The 12269-nt window shown below is 38.8% G+C and overlaps 1 protein-coding gene across 8 annotated transcripts in view; it reads right to left on the bottom strand.

The window, feature by feature from the left end:
• LOC126355190 (protein retinal degeneration B) overlaps positions 1-12269 on the bottom strand; it is a 533358-nt gene that overhangs the window by 115574 nt on the left and 405515 nt on the right. For all 8 annotated transcript variants that reach the window (XR_007565476.1, XR_007565478.1, XM_050005465.1 and 5 more), the window contains 2 exons: positions 11562-11779; positions 6457-6706 (listed from right to left, as the gene is read on the bottom strand). Coding sequence is in view for 6 of the 8 variants with exons in the window: in XM_050005465.1 (XP_049861422.1) it covers positions 6457-6706; positions 11562-11779 (468 nt within the window). In the remaining 2 variants the exon portion in view is untranslated. The remainder of the gene's footprint in view (positions 1-6456; positions 6707-11561; positions 11780-12269) is intronic.

Here is a 12269-nt window from a genome sequence, read left to right as displayed (position 1 = left end):
TTGATATGATCATTATCAAAGAGGTCAGGTCTATGTGTTGCCATTAGATCCAATTCCTATCTAGCTTTTGGCAAACAACTTCTTTGTAATTCCATGTTAGCTTCATTCCCAGACCACAGTCCTCTTTGGTACTAATTTTTATCTCTATACTTATATCTTCTTCAATCATCTCACTCTGCACAGTTCCTTTCACTAACGAGTTATGTAATTACATTTTGGGAACCGCTATTTACAACAGTAGCATTTGCAGAATACATAGTCCTGGTGTAAGAATTGTGCCTGGTACTAGTTTTGGAACTTCTTGTAGAGACGTTTTATTAAAACATGATATTTTGAAAGTTGTTCCACAGTAAAATATATTAAGTAATGCCCTTTATCACTTTCAATATTTTCTATCTCTCATATATCAACCGTATGCTTGGTCTTCAGTCCTCACACATTTCCTTCTCTCTAATACATGGGCCGTCCATTCACTGATAATTATCCATGCAATGCCGTTCAAGATGTTGTCCAGCCATCTATTTTGGGTTCTCTCTATTCCTTGTATTCAGTCTATTTGTAGTGAATGCTATGCTACATAATCTGTTCTCAGACAATCATATGACATGAACAGCCCAGCTTAACTTTCTCTATTGTGTCATTCTGTCAATATTATGGTGTTTATACAGAAAATAAGAGAAACTTTCGAAATGTGCTGCTACTGAACATTACTGAAAATTAGATGGTTGGGTTGAGAACATAATGAGGAGGTACTGAATCAGATTGGGAAGAAATGAAATGTATGGCACAACCTGGCTAAAATCTGAATTAGATAGGAAGGACACATCCCAAGACATTAAGAAATTGTTAATTTAGTAATGGAAGGTGGTGTAGGGGTAACAATTTTAGAGAGGATTACTAATGTTTGCTTAAAGTAAGTGGGTTCAAATATATTAAGAGTCCAGTAGTTATTTAGACATGAAAAGATTTGCACATGGCAGAGTAGCATGGAAAGTTTTATTAGTCTTGTGTCCAATGACTAAAGCAGCAGCAGCAGCACCACCACCACCACCACCACCACCACCACCACACCACCGAGTTCTTTATTTTAGCATCTACTCCTCTATTCCCTTGTGTCTTCATCAAATATAGACCCCAAAACTTACTTTCATCTTTTCCTTTAAAATGTGAATATTTTTTGCTCTTAATTCTTCTTAAACATTAAAGCTTTACATCTACATTACAATAGATTCATATAAGGAAGTTTTAAAATTGTTGTTGGGCACATCACTGGTTTAAGAATAGCAGCACCTGGATTAGGGAATCATCATCTCACATTTAGGCTTTTATTACCAGTGATGAAACGTAGCTCTGCGCTACTCCAAATGACTACTGCTAGGGTGTATGGCAATGATCTGTGAAAAGTTCCTATTCTTCCAATGTTCTGGAGAAACCTGCAGTTCTACTCCTGGCATCCCCCCTCTCACTGTCTCCCACCTATCCCCCCCCCCCCCCCCCCCAAACTCGTACCACACAATGCACACCACAAACTTGTCCACCTGTGAAATGTGGCCCTGGTACTGTTTTCCAGCTGGCACCCTGTAGGGGCACAGATATCTCTCTCTCTCTCTCTCTCTCTCTCTCTCTCTCTCTCTCTGTGTGTGTGTGTGTGTGTTTGTTTTACTCTAACTCAAAAACGGATTACTCTGAAAGTTAGCAACACTTGAAAGGAATTATTTACAAATGGCAGTTTCAGTAATAATGGGGGATATCAGTGTTGTTATTTTCAAAGTGACTAGTACCATTTCAAATTATTTTACCGTCTGAATACTCAGTCACATTTAGAAGGTAACATTTCTTTTGAAATTTGTAATAATAAACTTACCTCTATATGAAAGCTCACATGTTACTCAGTTATGGCAAATAATCAAAAGTAAAGAAAGCACAGTGAATTAAGAGAATTATTATTTTTTTAAATTTACAATACTATGAAAAGGATAGATTGCTACTCACCATAAAGATGACATGTTGAGTTGCTGACGGGCATGACAAAAAGTCACTTACATTTAAGCTTTTGGCCAAGGCTTTCTTCAGAAAAGAAAAACACATACAAGTCACACAAACAAGCATACTTCACACATACGTGACTGCTGTCTCTGGCCGCTCCAGCCAGAATACAACAGAAATGCATTAATGGGAGCAACAATCAGGAGTGAGGAGAGGAAGGGGGAGAAATGGCACGGTACGAGTGGAGAAGAGGAATCAGCACTCCCTTTGGGGACTGGAGGTTGTAGTATAGCATGGTCAGGTGCAGTGAAGGGGAAGGGAGGCTGTGGGGGAGGGAAAGGGCAGGAAATGAGTATCATAAGGGAGAGGAGCAGAGGCCATTCTTCCTGGTAGATTACCAGTTGGTAGTTACACCAATATAAAAAGCTTAGCAATGATTGCAGCAGAGCTGGTATATGACATAGATGCTTTCATAGGTGGGCTGGCTTCTGATGGGGTTGGATAAGCCTTTGGCAAGAATGGAACAGGATGCTGGGTGGGAGGACTGGGCAGGTATTACACCTTGGTCTTCCACAGGGATATGGTCCCCATGGCAAGGGGTTGGGGTTGGAGTAGCATAGGGAAGAACCAAGATGATGTGGAAGTTGGGTGGGCTATTAAACATCACTTTAGGAGAGGTGGGTAGGATGTTCCTAAATTCATGATATGATAATAGATAATAATGCACCGGTTCAGAAAAGTATCCCTTTCCTGGATAAAGCCCAGTCCCATACCCTATATCTTCAATATAGCCTTAACCAAGGAATCTCTCTCACCCCTCACCCCTCGCCCCCCTCCCACCTTCCCACTCCCCACAATGACCTTACCATAAAAATTCCTTTCTTTGGATCCCACCCTTCCTTTCACAATGACATTCACCTATTCAGATTCCACCAGTTCCTATCATTCACAAACCTGGTACTGCAAAAAATACATCTCCAAGGCATAGACATCCCAAAACCACATATATTCACTCCACAAGATGCTGCTGCTGTGCAATCAATGATGCATACATAACACCTCTGAAATTGAATCCTTTGCACTCCAGCACCTAGAAGAGCATTCCAGACAACACATCCGTAAGTTATTCGGCCTGCTAACCTCCTATTACCACCTTGGGCCACCACTATCCTACCCCTGTCCTACCCACAGTGTTCCTTTTTGTAAACTCCTCATAGCACCAAGACCCTGCCTAGCTGAACTTTTTAACTTGGCACATCCACAGAACTCCCAACAGTCGACTAAATCCAAAGCTGAAATAATCCCAGAACACTGTTATTAATCTTTCCACCAAAATCCACACCCCAGGAAAGTTTCAGTCCCATCGAAAGGCATCATCTTCATACCCCATACTGAATTTTAACCACAGTGGACTTGTTAAAGACCTACTCTCTGTAACATACACGATATCTATATATATTACGAGTGGAATATGAACGTGTGGATAATATTCATTCAATTATGTAATTATTTCTTAAAAAAAGATGATAATTATGTAAAAACAGGGACAATATTTGTCTCACATTCTTTGTTAATCTATGTCATTCTTTTCTTTTGTTTTGTACCCTTTTGTCATCTTCTTCTGATGTACATCGCCGACGCAAGATGCGAATTGATTTGAGGTCTGTTAAATGAAAAACATTTAATGTAAAACTATTGTACTTTTGTGTTCATTTGCTGGTAAAAACAAATAGAGCCAAATGTGTTAAAGCTATTTATGATTAATTATTGAAAATTCACTTCCTGTTTTAATTATAATTTTGTATTAATTGTTTTATCACAGCTGCAAGAAGTGCAGCCATTGTTAGTTGCGATCACATAGCAACTTCTGTACTTCTAGTTGAAAATAGCATGGGCTTGTGTTAAACTAATTTTCAAAACAATTTAATAATTTTTTTAATGGTAATATCAATTTAAACTATTTTAATGATTTATTGGAAAAAGGAAAATCTTAATTAAAAAAGAAATCCTCTATCTTTTGTTGGCCGCCATCTTAACTTTTGTCACAACGGCAAATTTAAATTACTTGAAACTGCAAACTTTCAATATTCCGATGTGTAAGAAATAAATGTGCACCGGTGGTACTGAACTCTATTTATAAAAGAAAAAATTAATCGAATCAGACTGCATTTTCTAAGAACAGTGCTGATGGTATTTATTATTGAACAAGATTTCATTGCTGATGTAGGTGGCCAAAATTAAACTACGCACCAATCACGGAGAAAAATATTTCTGGTAGCATACGTCAGTGTTGTGTGCGGGTGGTATTCTGTGTTTCCTTTTCATGATCAATTTGCTAAGAATAATTAAATCCATCAAAGGAGGTACACCAACATCCATCATTCCCATGATCATTTATCCACTACCGAACACTACCTCTCTCAATGTCCTTCATACTCCAGACCTAGCACCTCATGCCTCATACGCCTAGTAGCTATATCATAATATGCCACTACTTCTTTGAAGGTAAGATATTAGCAAAAACCACAGCACGACCATGAGCACTGGTATGGAACCCTCCTATGCCAAACTGTTTACGAGGCATCTAGTGGAAACCTTTCTAGCCTCACAAAACTGAAAACCCATGGTCTAATTCAGGTTCATTGATGATATAAATCTCCATAATCTGGACACAGGACCTGGACATCCTACCCTCATTCCTTCACAATCTCAACACTTTCTCCCCCATCCACTTCAATTGACCCAGAATGCCACCACCCTGGGCACTGACCTCCTCTCAGTGTTCCATCTTCACCTCTGGGCACATTATACCCGCCAACCACCACTGCATCTGCTTTTCAACAGCTGTCATCACTTTCACACCAAAAAATCCTTCACATACAGCCTGGTCACCTGCAGATGGTGTATCTGCAGTGATACAAGTTCCCATGCTCAATATGCTAAAGGTCTCACAAAGACCTTCACAGACAGGCACTGTCCCCACAGACCTAGCCCACAAACAGATGAACTGATTTTCTGTGCCATATCCCCACACACTCCCAATCCTCTCATCACTTCCAAGAACCAGCAAGAAAGAACAGCCCCCTAAGTCACCTAAACCACCTCAGAAAGGAACAATTGAACCACATGCTTCATCAGGGCTTTGATTATCTATCGTCATCCCTTGGACTTAGGGACATCCTACTCAAGATCCTTCCTATCCTTTCGGAAGTGCTGTTCGATCACCCATCAAACCTCCATAACATACTGGAACATCCCTATGCCACTGCCAATCCCAACCTGTTGCCACAGGGAAGACCCCTGTGCTTCCAGCCAATTCACCCACCCAGCACTTCCCATTCCAGTCCTGTCAAAGGATTATCCTACACCATCAAAGGCCAGGCCTCTTGTAAAAGCAACCATGTTATATACTACATCTGCTGCAATCATTACTCAAGTCTTTTCATACTGTTATGACTACCAACCAGCTGTCGACCGGTGTGAATGGCAACTGCCGAACTGTTCCCATGACCAAAGTGGACCACCATACGGCACACTGTGCAGCTGTACATAACAAACTTTATTTCAATTTTCAATGGCTCCTTCACAACTCAGGGCATCTTGTCCCTCCCCTGCACCAGCAGCTTCTCTGAACTGCACAGATAGGAGTTACCCTTGCAATGCATTCTCCTCTCCCAAAATCATCCCAGCCCCAACCTACCATAACCTACTGTCCCCACAATCTCCACCCAACTCTTACTCCCTCTCTCTCCCGCCCCCTCCCCCATCCTGTCACCACCTCACAATTCGCCTCCCCTCCCCCTCACCACATGCTGCTTTCAGTCGGCACATCCACTGGTCTGTTCTCTGCTCCTCCTTTATGCTACCCATTCTCTCTCCCTCTCTCTCCCCCGCAGCCTCCCAAAACTGAACCCGGCAGTCTTGTCCTGCCACTTCTAGCCCTGTGGGAGCTGTGCTTGCTTGTATGAATGAATGTGTGTGCAATTTTCTCTTCTGAAGAGGTTTGGCCAAAAACTTATACATAACAGTCTTTCTGTCATGCCCGTCTGCAAGTCAACATGTCATCTTTACAATGACTAGCAATTATCTTTTTCATAGTGCTGTTTATATTCCAGCCTGAATTGGTTTTTATATTTAATTTGACAGATACATCCCAAAAATCAAAGTTGCAGAATAATGATTTTGAAAGCAAAGGTATTGGATGATGAAGGCTAAAGGGGATATGATTGCAGAAAGATATAGGTAATACATAAGTTACTGAAGATTAAGAGGAGTACACAATGAGTACACTACATTTTTTGCTCTTTTTGTTGCCAATAACAGACGTTCATGCTATTCTGGAAATTCTGGTCGATTTGGAACTTACCATACACATTGGCACAGAAATTTAAAAAAATGAAACCGTAATTAACTTTTTCATAAATAACTTTTCCAATTTTCAAGCATCAAATATGTGATTTTAGAGCAAACCTTGCTGAAGAAGAACGTCTTCGAGGTGCAGGAGCAGACAGCAGCTTATTTGAGTAGGAAACTTCCACATTTGTACTATTGTCACCATCTGCTCCTCCTTGTCGGTTGTTGGATTTTGCACTGTCAATGGCATCTTCCACTTGTTGTGGATACTCTGAGTCTAATATACTGTTCTCACTATCATGCCGAGATTGATAATGTATAAAACGACACAGAGCATCAAAACCAAGAATTGACCCCACACCATCACCTGTAAACAGAGAATGTAAGGGAAAAAATTAGGTACTTTTATAGATCTCATACATGTTGATTTCATACAAATGCGGTTCCCTTATATTTGATTCTAAAACAATGTCACTATATTTAATCCATAATCATACTCTGCAGTTCAATTCTAAACATTATCTTATTAACTTGTTGCTACGATCGGGTGTATTTGAGAGGCAGTGCCCAGATAAATGTAGCATAATACAACGGTGATTCCAATGAAAGTGCTATAATATTCTTAATTGTAACAATGAACAAACAACTTACATGTCATTTTTCAACATACTCTCTCTGATGATGCACGTATTCCTCTGCTTCATCAGGGGTACACAGCTACCATGATGAAAGAATTCTTTTGGTCATGTGTGTAGCCACTCATGCACCCTCAGTTTTCATCTCTTCATCACCTCTAAAATGCCTGCCTCCCATTGCTTTTGAGTGAACTTAACTGATGAAAGTCATTACAAGTGAGGTCTGGTGAATAAGGAGGCTGTACCACAAAGGCAAATTTAATTTCCTGAATAGTCTCCACTGTCTTACGGGCTGTTGTAGTCAGGTGGTGTTACACTGTAACAATACTCCCAGAATGATATCCTTGTCGTTTACTCCTGATTGCAGGGCAAAGTTGATTTTTCAGCATGTCTGAATAAGAAGTATTGGTTACTATCACTCCCTTATCCATGTAATGCTCCAAAACTACTACATCTCAGAAGAAAATGAGCACGATTTTTCCAGCAGATGGCTCACTGCAGAAAGGTTTCTGTTTCAGCGATGAGCTGCGGTGCCATTCCTTGCTCAACCTTTTTATTTCTGGTTAGTGATTGCCTGTAATAGTTTTTCCCAGGAATGCATCACCTTTGATGTGGAAATAATACAACAGTTCTTCACAGGTACTGACACAATGATCTTTCAATTTGGCAATCAACTGACACAACACCTGTCTTGCAGACAACTTACTGAAGTGTAATATATTTTGAACAACATTCTTGCACTAAACCAATACTAATCTTCAAACTTGTGGCTATTTCGTTAAGAGTTATGAGTCTGTTCTCCATTACAAGCTCCTCCACTAATGCAATGTTTTTGCCTGTCACTATGTGGTAAGCCTTCGCTCATCTTGTTGCATCCTCCACAAAAGTTACAACACTTTTAAACTTATTACGCTACTTGTTCACTTGTTGCAGTGACCAACTTTTATCAGTGTACCGCACTGTCATTCCGTAATGAATTTTGTTTGGTTTGACACCTTCACTAAACAAATAACACATCACAGATAGCTTCTCAATTGTGATACATGCTGACAGCAGGATGGCCATCTTATCGTGGATGGTACTCCCTTCTCCTGCATTGTAGCATCATTCTGCCACCTGTTGGTCACTTTCAGAACCTCAAGAAACACTGCTGCCACCTACCAACTCCACTACACAACTTGTCAAAATTTTTTGGAACTTCAAAGGTTTTCATTCAATCACTCTCAGAGTAAGTGTTGTGTCTCTATTAGATATAATTATACTTACAAACATCAGACAACCTTTCACTGACAAACACACTTCAAAGACACACTTCTGCTAATAATAAGAAAAACACAAAATTTTTCATGCTTATAATTAATATCAGTGAGCTAGTGTATTTTATAACACCTCCACTGAGGTCATAAATCAGTGGTGCTTGACTCAGAGGTAGCCAGTTTGAAGCCTGGTGCTCTGAGAAATTTTCATCACAATTCAACTGGCCAGGAGAGAAGAAGAGGGTGATGTAAAGTTCCTGACCACCAAAATTTGGGCCAATATCCTGGATTGATCAGTAAAACTTGCACTCTATGAGAAAGTGAAGGAACATAATATGTTGTGATGATATGTCCTTTGGATGGTGATGTTAGACTTGTGGCCTTCTTGATGCCATCTGAGAGAAGTATGTAATATGTGCCAGAACCAGGTTTCATCCTCTCCCTGCCCACACACACACACACACACACACACACACACACACACACACACACACACACACACACACACACACACACACACACTGAAAAGAAACCTTTTCCGACGATCAGGTCAAGAACCTGATTCATCACCTTTATATTCACTGTGTTCCAAGAGGCAGAAAAAGGGAAAAATGATTGTTTTATTCATTTATCAATTATTATTATTTTGTTCCAAATACACTTTAAGATATTATTAGAGCAAATGATGGGAACAGAAAATGTGTGAAGTTCTTAGCAGAAAGAGAAAGTTACAACAAACTTTGAATTATTTACATTACTTGATGAAAGTGAACAGTACGCCAAAAATTTTCTGTAACTCCGTGGTAGTTGCCAGTGTATTCAGAAGTTCTGGAACAATAGATGCTGGTCTCTCAACTACTACAAGAAGTGGCAGTGGTGACAGATAAATTAGTTGAAACAAAATGCACAAATTGCTTTACTCACAACAAGCATCAGTAATTATTAACGTCAAGGTGATCAAAAGCTCTAATGAAAGATTCAAGCTACAAGCTTGAAGAAACTTCAGTGCCTAGATGGAGCAACATGGACAATAGAAGAGGTGACAAGTAAAATGAGAAGGTATAAAGTTCGCATTAAGATTTGCTAGGTTTATGCAGAAAACTGCCGAGTCATTCAATGATATGGACACGATCATGTGCACAATGATGAGGAAGTGGGTGTCCATGTCGGTTAATGAAAAAATGGGGTATGCAGTTCAACATGTTGAACATAAGAGGAAATGCCGCCTGGGTCACACGGATAAATTGGCCGTATCGGAACATGTTTACCAGGAAGGTGATCATGAAATAAAATTCAGCGAGACGAGCGTCATATCAAAAACTTCGCATTATTATGCACTCTTGTATAGAGAGGCTATCGAGATTGATAAACATCGTAATAATTTTAACAGGAAAGACGAAGGTGTTAAACTGGATAAAATTTGGATGTCAGCATTGCACCGCAAGCGTGACGATCTATTACTTTCAATCGAGAATGTTGGCATTAGCAGAGACAATCTCATAGCCCTCTGTACTGCCTATATAATCAGTGCTTCGTCGAGTTCTCTTCGCAGTTCGCCGCTTTACCTCCGAGGATGTCTCCCGCAGTCGGAGACGAAACATCAGGAGAGAGTTTTATACTTCGACCATGGCCTATCAGCCCAGAAGTTTTAAGAGAAGAGAACATGTTTTCTTTCTCCCTTCCCCACACTTAATTTCACTAAGAGTCTTTTGTAACAGCAGCTTTAATCCTCAGTGGATTATTTTGTTCACAATGAGTACCTATCTCACATATGCCCCGGAATCTCCGCTCATTTAATTTGTGGCTCTATAGTGTGTTTCACCAATCCTGCTTTTGTGGACATATCATATTCAAAATATTTAATGTAATCACAATTTATTATTTCACGAAGTTCAAAATCTGAATGACAGCTGTGTATTACCCATTTGATAAAATTTATGTGATTCACATAACTTCCAGCAATCTTCTTGAATTTACTGATAAACAATGTGTTTGCTTACTTATGGAGTCAGTCAATGAGTGGTTAGGGTAAGAAATTGACAGCCTAGTTTACGAGACCTACATTGTTATGTTCATTCCTTCTTTCAAGATCAAATATTGACATCTTAATGTCATATTTACTATTTTCTAAACACAAATTACCAACTTGACAATTAAGAAACAGGATTTATCACAAGATCATGCTATCTGAAGTAGAGCTAACACAAGTTTCTGCCAGACAGACATTAAAGCTAATCTAGACATGAAGTGGAACAAGTTTTGTGTCATTATAATGTTGAATTTCACTTTGAAAATCATTTACCTATATGAAAAATACATTTAGTCCCATCAGAGATCAGTAATGTGCTGCAAAACATGAAACAATGTGATGGAAGACCACTTTTTATGTTACAAGCTGAACAAAGCAAACATAATGGGATACACCTTAGGTGCTGTATTTGGCAGTTTTTGTATTAGAATTTGTGAACAACAAAAATATTTTAAAAAGTAACACACAATTTTGTGTGCAACTTTTTGTAAAAATGTACTGAGAACTGGTGTGGTGATGGTTAAGAGGTACCACATCTTTAAGTGCAAAAGAATAGTTTAAAAAATTAGTTACACTTGGAAAGAATGGAGAAGATGCGAATAGGAACTTCAATGACATTTGAAATGAACATACATACATACATACATACATAGCATATGTGATGTTGAGGATCTATATTCCATACCTGAAAGGTCATGAATTTTGAATTTTCTAAACTCTATTTGCTTCATAAAAAATTTTATCATCAGTATTTTGTCAAGAACCAAATGGAATATTTTAGAAATCTGTTTTCAGTGTGCTAAGAGACCTTTTTACACTGCCGAAGCACACTGTTTTTCTCCACACATCCTTGAGAATTGCTGAGTAAGTTAACACAGCTATTTAATGAATTACCATTTTCAGAAGCCAAATATCTTTGGTGCACATGCCAGACATAGCCAACAATTGATATTAGAGTGTAATGAAGTTGCAGAACACATTGACAAGCATGTACATGTTCATTTCCATGCTCATGTAAGCTTTTGAATCCCATTTGTGGGGGCATTTAACAGTCTTTGTCTTGATATTTAAGTACAGACTCTGAGATAGTGGAGTTTTTCTGAAGAAAAATTCCTCAAGTCAAATGTTAGTGAAAAAACAACCACCGCCTTCACAGACTAAGAAAATTTTAGTTAAAAGGTTTCACAACTTAAGCAACAGACACAGCACAAGAGCGCATGAGGAGGATAAATTCCTCGCACTGGTGCACTAGCTAAATCTCTTATCATAATGAACATACATACATTCTGGAGAACAACTTACCAATAAAACAAACTTGCCCAGAAAATCCTTGTCCTTCTTCAGATTTTAGAAATTCTTGGTAGACACCATTTGCAGCGTTGATGACACGTGACACAGATTCCTGATACTCTGGTGCAGACGTGGCAAACAATGGAATAGCACCAACTGGTATTGAATCATGTGTAACCTGAGGAGTGTCTGTACATGATGGTGATACATCAAAACTGTAAGGACTTAAACTGTAAGAACAAAACAAAAACAAAATTTTAAAGCTGTAAATATAAAATATTTTACACAAAAAGTTTGGATCATAGTTTATATGGATGAGAAAAATATTCTCTACACATTATAGACACAAAAAATATTGCTGTGAGAATATCAAACCCTGATCTTTCTGCATGAGCTGTTTCATTCAGCAATTTAAATACAAGGATGAACCTCTGACGATGAGTATTTTAGAAGAACAGAACGATGACAAACATACAGCACTCATGAAGAACATGTTATTAGGGTTTTCATTCCTTTTCAATAGAATGTCATGCAACATTGAAGATGAATTATGAGATTAAAGAAGGCTACTAATTAGAAATAAGACAAGGGAAAACTATCACTTCCACAAGAAGCCAACTGAAATGAGGAACAGTTTTAAATAGTTTAAAAGTCATACAGAAATATGAAGTATTATTATAATTGTCTATACCATGCAAGCGATTTTCTAGCAAACAAAAA

Source organism: Schistocerca gregaria, chromosome 1 (assembly GCF_023897955.1).
Source record: "Schistocerca gregaria isolate iqSchGreg1 chromosome 1, iqSchGreg1.2, whole genome shotgun sequence".
Classification (NCBI taxonomy): domain Eukaryota; kingdom Metazoa; phylum Arthropoda; class Insecta; order Orthoptera; family Acrididae; genus Schistocerca; species Schistocerca gregaria.
This window is presented reverse-complemented; position numbering and strand designations above follow the sequence as displayed.